Source organism: Pollachius pollachius (assembly GCF_949987615.1).
Source record: "Pollachius pollachius genome assembly, chromosome: 10".
NCBI classification, from domain to species: domain Eukaryota; kingdom Metazoa; phylum Chordata; class Actinopteri; order Gadiformes; family Gadidae; genus Pollachius; species Pollachius pollachius.
In genome coordinates, this window is record NC_136943.1 from 13,466,136 (window position 1) to 13,484,063 (window position 17,928).

The 17,928-nt window shown below is 45.2% G+C and overlaps 1 protein-coding gene across 2 annotated transcripts; it reads left to right on the forward strand.

Moving 5' to 3' along the window:
• The first annotated feature begins 11 nt into the window (after positions 1-11).
• arhgef37 (Rho guanine nucleotide exchange factor (GEF) 37) lies at positions 12-15,927 on the forward strand. Of its 2 annotated transcripts, none has more exons than XM_079745126.1 (15): positions 12-462; positions 1,602-1,747; positions 2,374-2,904; positions 3,624-3,753; positions 5,163-5,310; positions 6,149-6,348; positions 6,648-6,778; positions 7,936-8,040; positions 9,949-10,062; positions 10,925-11,094; positions 11,285-11,432; positions 11,766-11,894; positions 12,166-12,361; positions 13,418-13,593; positions 14,419-15,927. In XM_079745126.1, the coding sequence occupies exons 3-15, from the start codon at positions 2,416-2,418 to the stop codon at positions 14,656-14,658; spliced, it is 2,376 nt and encodes a 791-aa protein (XP_079601252.1). In that variant the 5' UTR covers positions 12-462; positions 1,602-1,747; positions 2,374-2,415; the 3' UTR covers positions 14,659-15,927. The 2 variants fall into 2 exon arrangements, with proteins under 2 accessions (XP_079601252.1, XP_079601253.1); XM_079745127.1 differs by having other exon boundaries at positions 1,631-1,747.
• The last annotated feature ends 2,001 nt before the right edge of the window (positions 15,928-17,928 follow it).

Genomic DNA, 17,928 nt, shown 5'->3' on the forward strand with positions numbered 1-17,928 from the left:
GCGGAGTTCAATGTCATTGCGCGACACAAACAATCACAGACACACCCGCAGTGTGTGCAGTTCGTGACCAGTGGATTTTTTTCAGTGATCGTCAGCCGATGTTTTCTTCTGTTCCGTGGGTAGGCAACGACCTGCCCGTTCGATCTTGGAGTACTACCCCCCCCTCCTCTTTCTTCATCATTTCTGAACCGTATTGAGGAAACGAAACTATCGCTTATTTTGTTTTTTATTGCCTTCCGCGTTGGGTCGGTGTTTTTTTTTGATATACACATAGGAAGATGTTGCAAGAGACCGAATGATCGCGATAGAGCAGGCCGACTGACAACCGACTGTCTCTGGTAATGTACGGTTTTATCCTCCTGTGTTCATTGCGTTGGCCGCAGACATGCGGTTCTCTCCAGTTACTAACTGGACCTGCAGTCATGAATGGAATCGAGCCGAACCAATCAACCTAAAGCCTAGGTAAGGCATGTAGGGTCTCGTGATCATGATGATGGGGATGTTTACGATGATGTTGAGGGTAAGGGATGATGAATGATGGAGTTAAAAATGTAATCAAAACGACAAATCAAGATTTTGTGAAGATCAAGCTAGATTTAGGAATGTAATACGTCTTATTGTTCTTTGCTGCTAATGTTTTATTTGTGTGAACACCTTAACTTGGAGGCACATTGTCATCGAAACATCACACCGTAGATTAAGTCAGCTGTTAGTCTCTTTAAATACCTCTCGGGATAAATGCCCCTGTAGCTGTTTGCCAGTTTCAAAGAAGAAAGTAACGCCAATGATCAATCCAAACCCCCTACAGTCATGTTTCCTCATGGAATAATATGGAATGTGTTGTCGTTCGGAATCTGACCTGGCTACATTTTTCTTCAAACCGGTCCGACCACGTTCCTCTTGTTTCTGTCCGCTTTTTTTTTTTGAGACCAAAAAATATGTTGAATATTGGTTTATAGCCTTTATATATATTTGTACTATTATTATTTTCTTTATTACTTTTTTCACTTTGAGGGATTACGCTTTAGTTGCAAAAAAATAAAAGCAAAACATCCGCAAAGACCATTCCTAAAACTGGAATTTCTCAACAATTACTTTGGTAGCGGATTAGATTCCCTGTGGGGCTTTTGTTTAACTTTACTACCCTGGTGCTTATGTTCCTATCCCCCAATTGGTCAGCTGTACTGTCGTAGAACGCCCAGCCCAATGTTGGTTTCGATTGGCTCACAAGTTGGCACACTATAAGTTGAACCAATCAGACATGTTGGAATGTCAAAGCAGCTATAACATGCCCTTCCCACCAGCTGCTGCAGTCAATCAGTCCATTCAGTTGTGTGTGTGTGTGTGTGTGTGTGTGTGTGTGTGTGTGTGTGTGTGTGTGTGTGTGTGTGTGTGTGTGTGTGTGTGTGTGTGTGTGTGTGTGTGTGTGTGTGTGTGTGTGTGTGTGTGGTCTCTTTGGGTCCCACTGAACAGCTTGTTGACCACTTTGCACTCCCCTCCCCCCAACACACGCTTTCCTCACACTCCTGCCACATGGAGCAGAAGGTTGTTACTGAGTCAGTGGAGGAAGTTACACCCTTGTGTCTGTTTGTGTTTTCCAGTCATCATGCTGCCTCTCCCTCCACTGCAGCAAAATCTGCTCCATCGTAACTAAAGCTCAGAGCACAACCACAGAGCGAGAGAGAGAGAGAGACACCGAGCCAGAGAGCAGAAGTTTGCTGCAGCTCAACTGTGGATTATGCACACGGTAATAACAGAAATAATGTGATTCACTCTGAGGTTGGGGTAATGATGCTCTGTCACTGTTAGTTGTTGTTGTGAGGGTAACTGATGTGTGGGTTTAATTGGTTAACTGCCTGCTTGCATGTGGTTGGGATGGGGAGGCATACCTTTTGCTCTATTTGTGCAGTGTTGTTTCTTCATGTTTTTAAAGCGTTATTTAAGAGAAACGTTTTTGGGATAGTAAATATTATGGTTGTTTTTGCTTAGTCATAGCATTCAGGCATCCCAGGCCCTCTGTGTGTTTTTAACCGAGTCAGCTGATAGACTGCGTGAGACTACTGGACCACATGCTGTACGTTGACTGTAATGTGTGGTGTAGAAACAGTTTACCAGCAGTTTTCAGAATTTGTTGGAACATTTGTTGTTGGTCTTTCTCAGAAATTGTTGTGCAATGAAGTTCAACGAGGAGATTGGGTGATTAAAAAAGTAGGTGTGTGTGTGTTTGTACAGAGAAAGGAACGTGAATGATGGATGGATAAGAGTAAGGATATGAAGAAATGTGAATGAAACTATTAATTTGTTGGACTACCTGGAACATCTGCCGTGCATCAGTATGTGGATCCAAACCCTAATCATCTTATCTTTTGCCAGTGATTCCATCACCACCACCACCTCCCGCCCCCTCCAGCCAGCATGCAGGTATCAAGGAGGGCTCAGCCTGCCACCCCACGGCTAGCACTCCCATCGCGGGACTCCTCTGACCTCTCTCCCCCTGGAGGAGGAGGAGAGGAGGTCAGCGAGGAGATGGACCTCTTCACGGATGAAGAGGTCGGCGAGGATATTGGGGCGTATCTGGGTCTGGACATGGATCTCTCTGGATCTTTAGAGGCGTTAGGAGCCAAACTCTCTGATTCGAGGATCTCCGCAGAGGAGACCGCAGACTCCCCACGGACTACAGAAGGGGGCGCGGGGGGGTCGGAGGTGCCGGGGCACGAGAAGGAGCTGGAAGCCGACCGAACGCGTCTCAGTGAGGAGGAGGAGGAGGAGGAGGCAGCCGCCAGGGAGAAGGCAGCCCAGCGACAGCTTCTGGCCATCGAGGAGCTGCTCCACACGGAGAGGAACTATCTGCGGCTACTGCAGCTGGCTTCAGTCACCATCAGGAACAACCTGAGCAAGATGGAGGTAGCTGGGGGAAGGGCACGGTGGAGGGGCGAGTTCGTTCATCATAATAACAGGACACAATGCGGACATTGGGGATCGAACCCAGGACCTTACGGTTGGGAGTCGAACGCCTTAACCGCTACACTGTCCTGCAGGAGAAATATGGCAGCATTACAGTATATAATCAATATATTAGTTTCAGCAGAGCTACACCGTCCTGCCGCGTTTTGTCTACCTCAGCGTCTCAGGACTCAGAGGGTCAGCTGATCTATCCTCAGTGGGGAATAGAACCAGACACTATCAGCCCCGACACTTACCAGTTTCACTTGCTTGTGTTGCTGATAAGTTAGAGCGAGGCACTAGCAAAGCATCGGGTAAAAGACGTGAGAGTTAACCTGGAGCCCTGTCATCAACTGGTATTGCTGTCATATTTCCATGTTGCCCCAACCTATTATACTGTTAATGTAGGTTAGCAGAAACCTCAGGCTGCAGAGTAGTGCTTTAAATGCTCATGAGCGTGGAGACGATGTGAGAGAGCGAGAGAGAGCGAGAGAACAGACTCTGCGTTGTTTTGAATGGTAATCGGTGGATTCTCTAACCATTACAGCATGGCATTGCAGCAACCACGAAGCGGTCGGTGGGCAGCAGACGTTTAGGAAACAGTGGATCTCTGTGTGTGTATTATTGAATGTTCTCATCCAGTCCCCACAGTAACCGACTGACTGTTTTTCTTGTCCCAGCCTCCTCTAGTGGGCCTGAGCAGTATGTTCCTCCATGTGGAGGAGGTGATGGAGGTGTCTGGTCGCCTCCTCAGCCTACTGGACCAGAAGCTGGTCAAGCCTGGAGACCCCCAGTACCTCCAGATCCTCTGTAAGACACTCACTCACCCTTACACACACAGACAGAGCTGAATTACTTGTTGTTAGATTACATAGCTCTGTCACAATGCATACTGTCCTCCAGTGGAATGTGACATGTCAGCATGAACAAATCATGAGGTCCTGTTGAGGAAGCAAATAATGATAATCTTTGAGTGCATGGAAGATGTGAAAGCGGCACACACTTTCACCTGTTTACTTAACAAACACACGCTCCAGTGTTGTCATCCATTGTTTCAGATTTGTTATCATTTAAACTGCATTCCACAAAATAACCCCGGGATTTTGTTCAAAACAACACATCCCTTTATAAATACAATGCTGGCAAGCTAGTGAAGATGTTCCAGGGAGTTCACATAACACAGATCACAGCGTGACGGCACCATGTGAATGTCTGTGCTATTTCAGTTGTTGCCATACTAGCATGACAGAATCCCAGTGCTTTAAATTCGACAAACATTGAATGGATCCACCCCGATTCTTCAAACTGAGATCTATTTATCAAACTAAAATCAAAGAGCAACGGCATATGGATTTGAGTATTGTTGCTTACAGTTTCTTATCCCCTCTGCTCCACCTAATAGGACAGTTTGTGTTGCCAGACAACACATTCATGTTCTCTGTTTTCACGAGAAGCTGTTGAATGTGAGCTAGAACGTTTTAACCTGCATCCCTCCATCTTGTTGTTAGTTTTTGTTGTTATACATGTGGACTAGGACATGCCACATTACACTATGACAATGGCTAACTGGCAAAATTGACACACACACACACACACACACACACACACACACACACACACACACACACACACACACACACACACACACACACACACACACACACACACACAGGAAACCCTTCCCAAAAGTTGTATACACGGCCAAACCAGGTTCAACTGGCAACTTTGGTTTCACACTTTCTATATTTAGCAAAATACCAGCCATTGTCTGAAGGTATATGTCAGTCGATAAACAATTTTAACAGGAAACGTAACTCGTATGCTCCTCTACGCAGTTCGTGTTAGTTTCCTAAATTGTACTTTGTTCAAGCATCTTTGCTTACATATTATATCTCTCTTATTCTCTTGCCCTACTTGCATATAACTAAATTAAGATTTGTCTAAAAAGACAACATATAGTTCCATCTAAAAGTCATCATCACATTCCCTCCCTTCCCTCAGAAATGTAACCTAACCCTTGAGATTTATCAACATATTCACCATTCTAACATCAGCTTTTAAAGGTACTTAAAAAAATAAAGTGGCAGGTCACTACAAACGAGCCACTAATCATATTATAATGTATACATTATCAAATAAAGATGAATATGATATTCATCCTGAGTATATTGACTTGAGTATTAGAAGGGTGTGAATCTCTCGGGTTTTCTCCCTGACAGGTGACTCCTTCCTCAGTATGTCCTCTGACATCGAGGAGTCCTACAAAGAGTTCCTGGCCAACTACACCCTGGTGACGACCATGGAGAACACTTACAAACAGAAGGAGGCGTTGTGGACCGAGATCGTCAAGGTCATTAAGACCTCAGCGTAAGTAATCGCAACCTAACGCCCCTTCAGTTAGTTGTTATTTCTCATTGATTCCATCATCCACTCTCTATCGGCTTGCTCCTAAACACACCAGTAGGGAAGTGTCCAATCAGTTGTATAAGTATAGCCAGGGTGCGATTTGCCGGTGGGGATGGTGGGGATTATCCCCCCCTCTGGTTTACACGTCCTACCCTCTGCTGAATTATTTTTATCCTCGGTGGGGATAAAAATTATCCCCCCCCACCCAAAGTATTTTCACCATTACATCGTAATAATTAACAACCAAAATACACAGGGTCCGTCTTCATTTTGAAACATTTTAAGATGTTTCTCAAAATTATCCCCCCCTCTGGTTTTTTCACAAATCGCACCCTGAGTATAGCTATCCCTTAATCACAGTTGCAGTCTCAATGGGCTTCAGAGTCCTCTGTAGGCCCTCTATAAGGCCAAAGAACGAGATCCCCCAGCTCTGTTGATGGAGTCAGGGTCACCTGACTGTGCTGTTTTCCAAATGTCCATTCATCGCATTTCATCTTGCTCTACATATCCATCCGTTTCCTCCTGTCCTAAGTGTATACACGTTCACATTGCAAATATGCTGAAGTTGCCCTACAAGAAGCTAAATTGGCTCTGAATCGGCTTGGGGGCCAAAAGGAAGGGTCAATCTTACACGTACATGTCCCGCCGCCGCAAGGCCACATCGAACAAATGTGATCGGCAGTCAGCGTTGCCTTTAATGACACTGAGGCAGCTTTATCATGCTACTGCTACTGTGTGGAGCTCGAGTGATAAGAAGAGAAGCCTTGACGCGGAGCCCTGTGGTCTCCCCCACCGCCAGGCCGGAGGTCAACGCCACGTCTCTGAGCTTCTTCCTGGTGATGCCCGTGCAGCGCATCGCCCGCTACCCGCTGCTCCTGCAGACCATCAAGAAGCACACAGAGACGGCCCACCCCGCGTACGCACGCCTGGAGGAGGCCGCGCACACCGCCATCGCCCTCAACTGCCGCATCAACGAGCACAAGCGCTTCCGGGAAGTGGGTAAGAAAAAGCGTTCTCCCGCTCTAAGGTTTGGTGGTCCCAGCGATTGATTGGGTTGAAATGTTCCTTGGTGTTTAGAGGTGTGATGATGCATCCTCAAAGTTTGGGAGTTCTGTTCCTTGTGTGCTGGGAAAGTAAAGGCGAAAGATGATTTGTTCAGGGTTGTTGGTTCCAGTCCTTGTAGCTCATTTCATATATCTCATCTGGTAATCAGTCTCTGATCTTTTTTAGAGCCTGAACGACACTACAGTTTTGGGCGGGGACTAAGCTCTGATCTTGTCTCTCCTCTCTGATCCCAGCCGATAAGTACAAGAAGACGGAGACGCTGAGCATCAAAGATAAGATCAACCGCCTGAACAGCCACAGCATCGCCAAGAAGACCGCTCGCCTCAGCCAGTACATCAAACACGAGACCGGGATGGCTTCCAAGGTACTGGCTAACCCTAAAGGCTGATTTATACTACGTATCCGTAATCCCTATCCGTATTTGATCGGGCGGCGAATTGCGTTGGGTATCCGACATCCTGACGGAGAACTTCGAATGCTCGAGGGGTCTCCATAGTTACGGAGACCCCTCGAGCATTCAAAGTTCTCCGTCGGGATGTCGGATTATATGTTGTTCATATCTTATATGTTGACTTCAAAACCATGTAAATAGTTTTGTAAATAAACCTCCAAAGCTTTACAAATCCTATTTGGTGTTTTATCTGTCCTTAATGTGCACAGTAAACAATGTACAAAGTAAACCGGAGAAGTGATTCCTGAAATGATTTTGTTAGAGGACCAATCACAGCCCTTACCGTCTCCGTTGCGTCGACAAATCGGCCTTTGCCCTCAACTTCAACCTTAACCTTTAACTTCTACCATAACATAACCAGAACCATGCCTTACACTTTGTAATGCCAGTTCTGTGCATGATAAAACTATGTAAAATAGATTTTTCAAAGAGAGACCTGATCTATAAAGGAGCCCCCAACCAGATATAAAAAACACATTTTAACATTTTGTTTAAGGTCATGTTACCATACACAGGTTTTAATGCAGAATTGAAACCTACGAATGAAATTGATTTTAGTGTATCCCCCTAGCCTCTTATCCAAGCACCATCGCACTCAGCATTGCTTTCTCAGCCGCTCTGTAATAGGAAAATGTGCCAATAAACATATTTCGTTTAGTTAATATTTAACCGGAGGTGTGTGCACACAAAAACATACAGTATGACATAACCAGCCTGGTCAACAACATTCTGCTGTTGGCCTTCCATTTTGAGTCTCATTCTTGCTGAACTTAACCAAACTGTCTTAACCAAAAGTCTTGTTTGTCGACAAAGTGGCAAAAAAGAAAGATGTTCTTTCTCGCTCCAAGATATTGCATCATGTCATACTGTGATCAGACGGCGTCACTGCGGTATTGGAGAACGTCCCCTTGTTCTAAGATCAGACTTGGACTTCTTAGATCGAAAGATGTTGTTAATCTTTCGGTATCATAATGTATTGGTGCATGCTAGTGGATGAGGATCTGATTACCCAGAGTGCTTTGCACCTCTATGTACCACTCTCACTCTCACTCTCTGTTGCTGTGTTCAAGCTGGTGGACGAGGAGTTCGATGCCCTGGAGATGTTCTTCTACGTCCTGGAGAAGGGAATCCTGGAGCTCCATAACAACGTTGAGGCCTACCTGCACCACTTACAGGTGTGATAAACATGCCTTAACTTATCTAACGAGGTTAACAAGCTTGTCCAGTGGCCAAGCAGTTCAATGTCCACAAACCAATGTGAATTTGTCAACGTTTTTATCAGCAATACTTTTTATGTCGTTTGTATTATTTGTATTCGTTGTTTATGTTATGATGTATTTTCATGAAAGGAATCGTTGACCTAGACCTTAAAGCATCTTGGTTGTTGGTTCACCAGACAGTAAACATATTTTCTGGAGAGCTTCTGAGCATTGTACCAAGTTCTCTAAGCTGTTGCTAGCTTCGCTGAAAATAAGAGTACCGTATTTTCCGCACTATAAGGCCCACTTAAAAGCCGGTAATTTTCTCAAAAAACGACAGTGCGCGCCTTATAATCCGGAGCGCCTTATATATGGATCAATTGGTTAATTGGTTGATCCATACTGGTTGTAATCGGCGCTCTGTCAAAATGTTTCAGTATGAAAAACCAATAAAAACAATTTAATAATAATAATAAAATGTTTCACTACGACTACGATAAAGCCACACCGCTTGCAGCATTACGGCTATCGTAGTCAGTGCACACAGCATTTTACTGCGCTTACTCACGGAAGGTCACACTATACGATCACAGAGCCAGGAAATCAGGCGGAAGACTGGCCACACTACAAGATTCGAGGGTGCGATGCTCTACTTTGTATCATTCACGTTTGCAAGATATTTAAAAAATCTAAGGTTTGGAACTGCGTAATTGTGTTTTACTTTTTTGTCATAAAGGTTCCAGTTTTATATCTGCTAAATGCAGCAACTCGTCCTCACAGTTGCGTTGCGCGTGACGAGCTATACAATTAGCACAGCTCCATCTAGTGGATGCATAACGCATCCCCAGTCAAACGTTTGACTGCAGTATCTTCTGTGCTATGCGCCTTATAATCCGGTGCGCCCTATTTATGAAAAAAGTTCTAAAATAGGTCATTCATTGAAGGTGCGCCTTATAATCCGGTGCGCGTTATAGTGCGGGAAATACGGTATATGTGTTTTCACTGTGCCGCTCCTACATGTTATCGTGCACAGTGAACTTATGTTTTTACTTATGTTTTAATTTTATTTTTAAGTATAGACGGGTGTATACAATTTCCTTTTTCCAGTTGGACCGCATTTAGCCTTCATAAAGTCTTTGAAAGTCAACACAACCAACCCCTAATGCTAGGATAAAACTGCAGGCTGGAAAAGTTTGGGAAAGGGAAGTTAGTGGAAGGATTGGAGCTGGAACAAGCATCCCCTCTATCCAGCTTCAGATTTTCCATATAGCTTGTTAGTTGGTTGAACCTGCTTTTTAAGACTGAATGTCTATATGCGTCTTTATTAAATCCACAGAACTTTTGTTTACTTTAATGCACTCAGAGTCTGAATGAGCTCTGTGGAAACAAGAAGCTGGCAGACAAGACTGCCGTTGTTCTGTTATCAAACTGGAAACTTATTATATGTACTACCTGTTTCTCTGTCTGTCTGTCTGTAAGGTTATCCTAAAAGTATTTTCTAAGTACATTTTTGTGTTTTATAATAAGAACCATTTATTTTGGTTACATTCACTTTAGTCCCATTTCTATTACGATTTCCCTGTTTTGATGTTAAGCACTATGTTATTTAACAGTATTAAGTAGGCCCCTTTATCTAATGTGACAAACGGAAATTCAGACCAGGTAGGGGCTATAGTATCTTTGAATAAACCAATGCCCTTGCCACTACACTATCTGCATCAAAGTATGCTATTAGGTTAAGGTAAAGGCTACTATCATTATCAGACGTTTTAAGGATATTGTAACAATCATGTTTCTACTTAAATTTTGCCTAATAACATCTCATATGTTATGTCATGTTATTGTATCTTATATTGAATCTAATAGTCCTATTATCTACTCCAGGAGTTCCTGGGGTGCCGGCCGGAGGAGTGTGATCTAGACCTGGACGGAGACAAACCGGCCATCTGCTACAAGGAGATCCAGACAGCTCTCAGACACTGGATTCTGCCCACTTTTGTTAGTCTCACACACACACACACACACACACACACACACACACACACACACACACACACACACACACACACACACACACACACACACACACACACACACACACACACACACACAGAGAGAGGTTGCATACCACATATTACAGAGAGAGAGAGAGGTGGCATACCACATGAGAGAGAGAGAGAGAGAGAGAGAGTGGTGGCATACCACATATTACAGAAAGAGAGAGAGAGAGTGGTGGCATACCACATATTACAGAAAGAGAGAGAGAGAGGTGGCATACCACATATTACAGAAAGAGAGATAGGTTGCATACCACGTATTACAGAAAGAGAGAGAGAGAGAGGTGGCATACCACATATTACAGAAAGAGAGATAGGTTGCATACCACATATTACAGAAAAAGAGAGAGAGAGGTTGCATAACACATATTACAGAAAGAGAGAGAGAGGTTGCATACCACGTATTACAGAAAGAGAGAGAGAGAGGTTGCATACCACATATTACAGAAAGAGAGAGAGGTTGCATACCACGTATTACAGAAAGAGGGAGAGAGAGGTTGCATACCACGTATTACAGAAAGAGGGAGAGAGAGGTTGCATACCACGTATTACAGACAGTCTTACACATGCACACACACTCCCACATTCCGCTGACGTACACTGGGTTGCATTCTCTGCTCGGTAATGTAATAATTCACACTCTACCCTCCCAATCTAGTATACTCCCTTCTCCCCCCTTCTTCTCTCTCTGCCTCCTATGTATGTATGTGTATTTTATATATATATATATCACTGTGTCAGCATCAATACATGTTTTATCTGTTCTAATGGACTCTAACCCGTGTCTGTGTGTGTGTGTGCAGGAGAAGAGGATGAGGTCCTTGATCTACAAACCTCTGTGTTCCCTGAGGGACCTTCTTGCGGGTCCCAGGAACCTGATCCGGAAGAGACTGGACAAGCTGCTGGACTATGAGGTCCTGGAGGCCCGGCCTAGCCTCAACTACGAGGAGCAGGCCGTCGCCAGCACCTACAGGTACGCCGGGGCCGGTGGAGAGACCATGGAGAGGAGATGTAGGGTTGCATAAAGAGAGGCTGAGACTGTTGTCAAACACTGTGATCGTCTCACCTCTGCTCCTCCCCTCCTCGTGTACTCCCTCCTCCTCCTCTTCCACCTCCTCATCCACCTCCTCATCGTCCTCATCCTCGTCCTCATCCTCCTGTAGGACCATCAACACCCTGCTCCTGACTGAGCTCCCCCAGTTCAACGGCCTGGCTCTGGGCATGATGTGGTCCGTCTTGGGGACCTTCAGCTCCCTGCACCTTGACCTCACCTCTGATATGGAGCAGCTCTTCCAGGGCTTCGCTCAACAGGTGAACAATAATATTTTCATGCAACTTTATGAGAATGAGGTTATCATTGTAGTTGATAGGGTGTTTGACTTGCTGATGAAAGGTTCTGGATTTGATTCCCAATGTCCACTTGTAGACCGTGGAAATTGGGAATCAAACCCAGAATCTTCTGTAGGCAACATGACCCCTAACCCCCCTACCCGTTCCTTAAGAGTAGGAAGGTTAGGGTTACAAATGGAAAAAGACTACATCGCACTTCTCTTTTCCTCTCTCTCTCTGTCGCTTTCTCTGTCGCTCTCTCTCTCTCTCTCTCTCTCTCTCTCTCTCTCTCTCTCTCTCTGCCTCCATGTTCAGCTTCCCCACAGCTCTCTGGAGCCAGGTGCATTCTGGGAGTGGGCTGAGCATGCGGTACTAGAGGGCGCGAGGAACCTGGAGAGTGTGTGTTGCAGCGTGGAGGAAACACTCAGCGCCCCCGTCAGCCAGGTGAGCACCCCCGTCCCCGTCCCCCTGTCCCCCTCCTCAGTCCCCAGCTGGCATAGCACTCCGCTGGTGGCCGGCTGGACCTTGTTTTGCCTGGTCACTGTGCTGTCTATGTGTTTCATTGTTGCGCACCCTTATCCTCTTCCTGCCTTCCATTTTGCAAACCGTCCTCCAGTCATGCCAGCCCAAGTATGACCAAACAACAGACCTCCCGTTATCATACCTTCACATCCTGTTGCTAACGGGTGATCCCTCCCCACCGGTTGGTCCCCAGCCCCTGAGTCCCTCCTCCCAGCGCCGGCTGCTGGTCCTCACCCAGAAGCACGGCTCTGAGAAGATCTTCAAGGTGAGCGGGGCCGTGGTGGGCACCCGGGACCTGGACCTGAGCCTGGGGCGTGGGGAGCTGGTGGCCGTCGTCAGCCAGAAGGACAGCCGCGGAGACAAGAGGAGGTGGCTGGTGGACGCTGGGGGTGAGGACCGACGCCCTGCTTCTAAAGGGGCCAGTGTTGTGATGTCGTCTGTGGTTTTGGATATGGTCCTCTGTGCTGTTTTTGTCAATATGACCTTTCTCAAGTGTTGGAATGTTTTACTACGCGTTGAATCGGGTTGCGTTCTCTTTGCGTTGACAGCGAGGTGATAAACTGTCAACCAAATGTTCTTTTGCAATGTCACACAAGAAGGGTTTCGTTTACCCTTCTGAGGGGAACTGTCAGGCTCTGCCATTTTACAGCATCATACGCCTGTGGTGAAACATCGCGGCCGCCACTTCAACTATCCACGAAAGTTTGACCATTGATCTCCTACTCTTCCCATTTTTAAGAGCCTCCCAGAATTAACCTTAGAACCAACATCCAGTGGAATTGTTTTTAGAGCTAGAATCGTTTGGCTGCCTGCTTTGACCTTCCTGCTACCTTATCAGGTTAATTATTAAAAAACTAGTTGAGGAGGTATACTTATCTGTTCATTTGTTTGACATGTCATCATCACATTAGAAGGACCTTTGGCCAGACCGCACAAACCTAAGCCAGATTCGCCATTGAAGTATAATTAGAGAGAGAAATGTAGGAACTATTTATAGATGAAGAGCCCATGACAATGTTTCATCCCAGAGGACTGTTGCTGAGGTGATTTCTGTACGGTGGTTTATTCTGCTGGTACAGTAGAGCCACCTGCTGGTAGAGTACTGGAAATACAGTTTGAGTTGGAAGATGGAGAAATTAACTAGCTTTTTAATAAATACATTTACCATCCATTATTATATTGACCCTGTTTTCTGGTAAAATTTGTCAAATATAAATGAATGACTGTGCAAGCACAGGAACAAAATGGAAAAATCAGATACCAATAATGTTTATAGATATGTTTTCACTTACTTACTTTAAAATGCAAATGTTTTTAATAATTCATCAACGTTTATAGATTATGTATCGTCGTCCAACACAACATCTATGTGTATTGTGGTTCATCGTCATGCACCCAGTGTTTCCTTGACTCTTCAGTATCATCTCTATCATGTGTGGCTCCAGGGCCAAGAGGCTACGTGCCTTCCGCCAAGCTGATTCGCTATCACCAGGCAGTGGAGGACCCGCCCCCTTCCCCCCACCTGACCCTGCCTGTGGTCCCGGCAGGGCAGAGAAGACACTCCTACTCTCCAGAGACCAGGAGCCTGACCCTGCCAGCCATGAGCCGGCCCTGCTTCCAGGTTAGCATCCTTGTTAGCATCCTGGTTAGCGGTTAGCTTAGCATGTTGGGATCCAGTGTGTTTACATCAGGTCTCCGTTATTTCACTGTTATGCTGCTCCCAGGTGACCCTCGCAGCTCATTTTCTCTAACAGTTGTTTGTGAAAGTCAAGTGTGGATAACAACCTGTCTGTTTGGTGGAGATAAAGAAAGAAATGACGCTGCCACTTCAACGACCTTATTAGAAGACGCTTGGGGTGTGTGTGTTTTGTTATGGACTGTATGTATAATTAATTGCTTAACCTTGTCTTCACAATGGCCTCCAGGACATAGTGTGTGTGTGTGTGTGTGTGTGTCTGTGTGTGTGAGAGAGAGACAGAGAAAGGGCCTATGATATCTGGGCCTATGACACACACACACACACACACACACACACACACACACACACACACACACACACACACACACACACACACACACACACACACACACACACACACACACACACACACACACACACACACACACACAGTACATCAGCTCTTTATCTCGCTCTCTCCTTTACCATGTTTTTTTTTTTTTACTGTGATCATCCTGTAGTTACTGCCCTGTACCACTAGGGATGATGTTTCTCCACACTCCCTCCATGCCTATCTCACAGTTCACATTTGCTGCTAATCAGCCACTAGCCAGGTTCTAAGGAGTGTGTGTGTGAGAGAATTGTGTTAGTATGTGAGTGTATCACATTGTATAAAATATATATATTTTTTAATAAACTGTTCTCCATTACCTCCTGGCACCCGATGAGCCCTACTCTGACCTCTGACCCCCCCTTTGCATCCTGCAGGTGTTTGTGAGGTATGACTTCACGGCCAGCGGTGCGCGCGAGTTCTCCGTGCGCGCGGGCGAAGCCGTGCGCATCCTGGAGTCTCACGACAAGGGCGGGAACTCCGACTGGAGCCTGGTGGAGGCGGCGCAGGGCCGCCGAGGTTACGTGCCCTCCAATTACCTGGTCGTCATGCCGACCACGCCCACCGGACAGCCCACTGCACTGGGAGCGCTGTCGAGTCGTGCCTCCTTCCACTAGGAGCCGAGGTAGGAAGGGAAGGAAGGAGGAGGAAATGGAGGGATACCAAACAGTTTGCCAGGATGCAATGGTTGCCATGGAGTCCCAGGAATTGTTCCTGTTTGACGATCGAGAGTAAGAGAGGGTGAAACCACCCCCTTTTTTGATAACATGGGCAATTTATTCCGAGTGTTCTGATTGGCCGATAAGAGACGCTGTTTTTATGTTTGTCCAGCTTGCACACTGAAACGAAGAAAACGAGAAAGAGTTTGGTGTTTGTATTAAGCACCTTTCTTTGTGCCCATCTCAACAAACGGGATGTATCAACCATACCGGTCTATGTTATGCTATGGTATTAACACTGGTAGCTACACTAGATTTATCCTCTAGGTGGCGCTGTTCCCCAGAAGCCCTGCTTACAATCATGTGAACAAACGATGAAGATGAAGGATTTGTCAACTATGAACCGTAGAGGAAAGATGAAGGAAGAAAGGTTGTGTGTGTGTGTGTGTGTGTGTGCCTGCCTGCCTGCCCGCCTGCCCGCTCGCTATGAAGCTCAGCTACTGGAAGCTTCTTGGATGAAACCATCCTGATTGGATATCAAACGGTTCAAATCGCATTAGTTCTGGAGTAAACCAAGACATGTTTGAATGTGAATGCCAAACCCCTAGGTGTGCTTTAAAATGAGGATGAAAGGGAACCCTTAGTTTCTACAGTTGCCTTGTGCTGCTGTAGGCCTACTGTCAACCGTTTCTGGAACTTGTCTGTTAGAAAGTAATATAGGCGTTTATATATCTAACCACTAGAGGGGGTAGGAGGTCTGCGAAAGCGAGCGAGGGAGCACCAGAGAGCGCGAGCTATACAGAGCGAGAGAGCGTTGATTGCTTTTGATTTTGAACAGAAGAAAACATTACCGTATTTCAGTATTTGCTGCTACTACTTTACGCGCAACCTTAATAAAACCCCTGTATATATTGTTATAATTCTCCAGTGTCAGCTCAACATTTGTGTATGTATTTGGCATGTTTTGACCTGCGTTCCATGTACTTTTACTGATTACAGCGTTTCTAATGGTGTATTTATTGGTATTTAACAGATCATTTTTTTCTGTATTTATTGAAAGTCTCCTTTTAACAGCTTGAATCATGAGCTTTTTGAAGTGTTTGCCAAAGATAGGTTGTACCGGCATACACACACACACACACACACACACACACACACACACACACACACACACACACACACACACACACACACACACACACACAGTTGCGTAGATACTCATAAAAACAGATCAGATACCAACACACATAAATACAAAGAGACGATAAAACAGTTTCAGTTCTCCATCAGACTAACACCTTCATCTCAATAAAGAAATTTCAAAATGTTGATTTCTGTATTTAAACATCCATACTGGCCTTTTCTGAGAGATACTCTAAGGTTTATAGTTTCAATCCTTGATCAGTCAACTAGTAAATCATTTAGCAGAAGCTTGAATCATCAAGTCTGAGCATGCACCAAAAGGTTGGCTATTCATGCCAAACCCTCCTGGAAAATGACATGCAAATACATCAACAAGAGCAGGAAGAAAGATTCAGAACTCTGGACAGCACCAGGTCCAACAAGGTCGAGTCATCTATAGTCAATGTTGTATAGTACCGCTGTGCATTGATTGGCCATGGAGAACACCTGCCGGTCTTGAGCCAACAAACATCTCTCAGCAATAAAGATGAGCCCGTTCTTTTCCTCCAGAGGAGGATGCGTGCGGCTGACAGGTGAGTCAACGTGTGGTATGAAGCCAGCGTACATTATAGGGACTAAAGTAGAGGGAACTTTCGAAGTGTCAACTGCAGTGTGTCTTACCATGTGTCTCACCAGTTCCCCACATGTCGTCCAAACAGACTCCTGAGTTACAGCCCTATAAAGGAATTATACCCTGGTCTGGAAATTATAGAAGTTGGTTTTCTCCCTGGCTGCCATTTGACTTGATTTGATTGAATAAACTTTTATTTAAAATGAAATTGGTACCACATTTCACTGATGTTTGCCAAAATACAGGTAATTCGACCCGATGTACAAATGTGTATTTAGGTGCACTTGACAAATGCATGACTCTTGTTAACTGCAAACAATAATTTAAATGTTTGTATAATGAAAGATGTGTGCTGGCTTGTGCTATGTGGGTTATGTACTTGTGTAATATGTCCTAGCTGTCCTGAACTTAAGGCTAAGCTTAAGGCGGGGACTCATTTTATATGTGCAAGCAGTTTCTGGTTAAGCTGTGTCTGTGTGGGCGGGTTATCCCGGGTTAAGCAAGCGAATCCATTTGTGTCTGGGCTAAGCTAGCTGTCTACTCAGTGTATCGTGTCTCCGTTGTAAGGAGGGCCCCTGGCAGAAGAGGAGCAGATGGGAGCTGAAATGTTTTCAAACGAAGACATCAGCTCCACTGCATTCTCATCTGCAAGAGCCACAAGCAGTCACGTGAGAGATGTGTGTTTATATATTGTGTTAACTAGCATGATTTAAGTGTTGCGTGCAAATTATTTCATTTGTTAGCACGCACACATGCTAGGTGATTAAATACCAGTGCAGAGTTGACAAGTACAGTGTATGTGTTTGCAATAGGCTGCTGCATGTCTCCCAGCAGAGATTGGATGCAGTAGAAGGCCTGCAAGCCGTACACTGACTGCTCTTCCATTTTCCTCAGGAGAAAGGTTGTTTGTGAGTGAGTTACATTAGACCTAATGTTCTCTGTATTTGGGAGAAAAAGCATTTGCTTGTGTGTGGGAGCAATAACATTGCAGCATGTGGGAACGTGCCCGCATTAATTTGTGCAAGAGTATGACCGTATGAATGTGTGTAAAACCACACAGTTGCAGATCAGTCTATTAATATCTTGTCCTCTAGCAGACATCAGAGCTAAAAATAGACCACACCCTCCAGGCCTCGAGAAAACCGGACAAGACAGACACCTGGTGGTGGACTCTGGGAATGCAGCTAGAACTAGGTCAGTACCTCTGGTTCATTCATCGATTAGAAATATTAACCCTCTGTCTCTTGTTTTGAAAAAGTGGGAAAACTGTCCTAAGCATATTGAGTGGTCTGTCCCCATGCAAACGTAGAAAAGGGGGAAGGTAGTGGTTATTGGGTGATTGACTGCCAGCCAAATGGTTCTAAGTTCAAACGCCAATGTTCGCAGTGCACCTGTAAGCATCCAATTCAGTACAAAGCCCAAAACACTACTTGCTAGATATGTTAAATTAGGTCACACAGAATGACACAATAATA

Coding starts and splice junctions, on each gene's coding strand:
- arhgef37 (XM_079745126.1), top strand. CDS start 2,416: ATGCAGGTATCAAGGAGGGCTCAGCCTGCCACCCCACGGCTAGCACTC. Junction 5,311..6,148: donor AAGGTCATTAAGACCTCAGC/GTAAGTAATCGC, acceptor CCCCACCGCCAG/GCCGGAGGTCAACGCCACGT. Junction 13,594..14,418: donor TGAGCCGGCCCTGCTTCCAG/GTTAGCATCCTT, acceptor TGCATCCTGCAG/GTGTTTGTGAGGTATGACTT.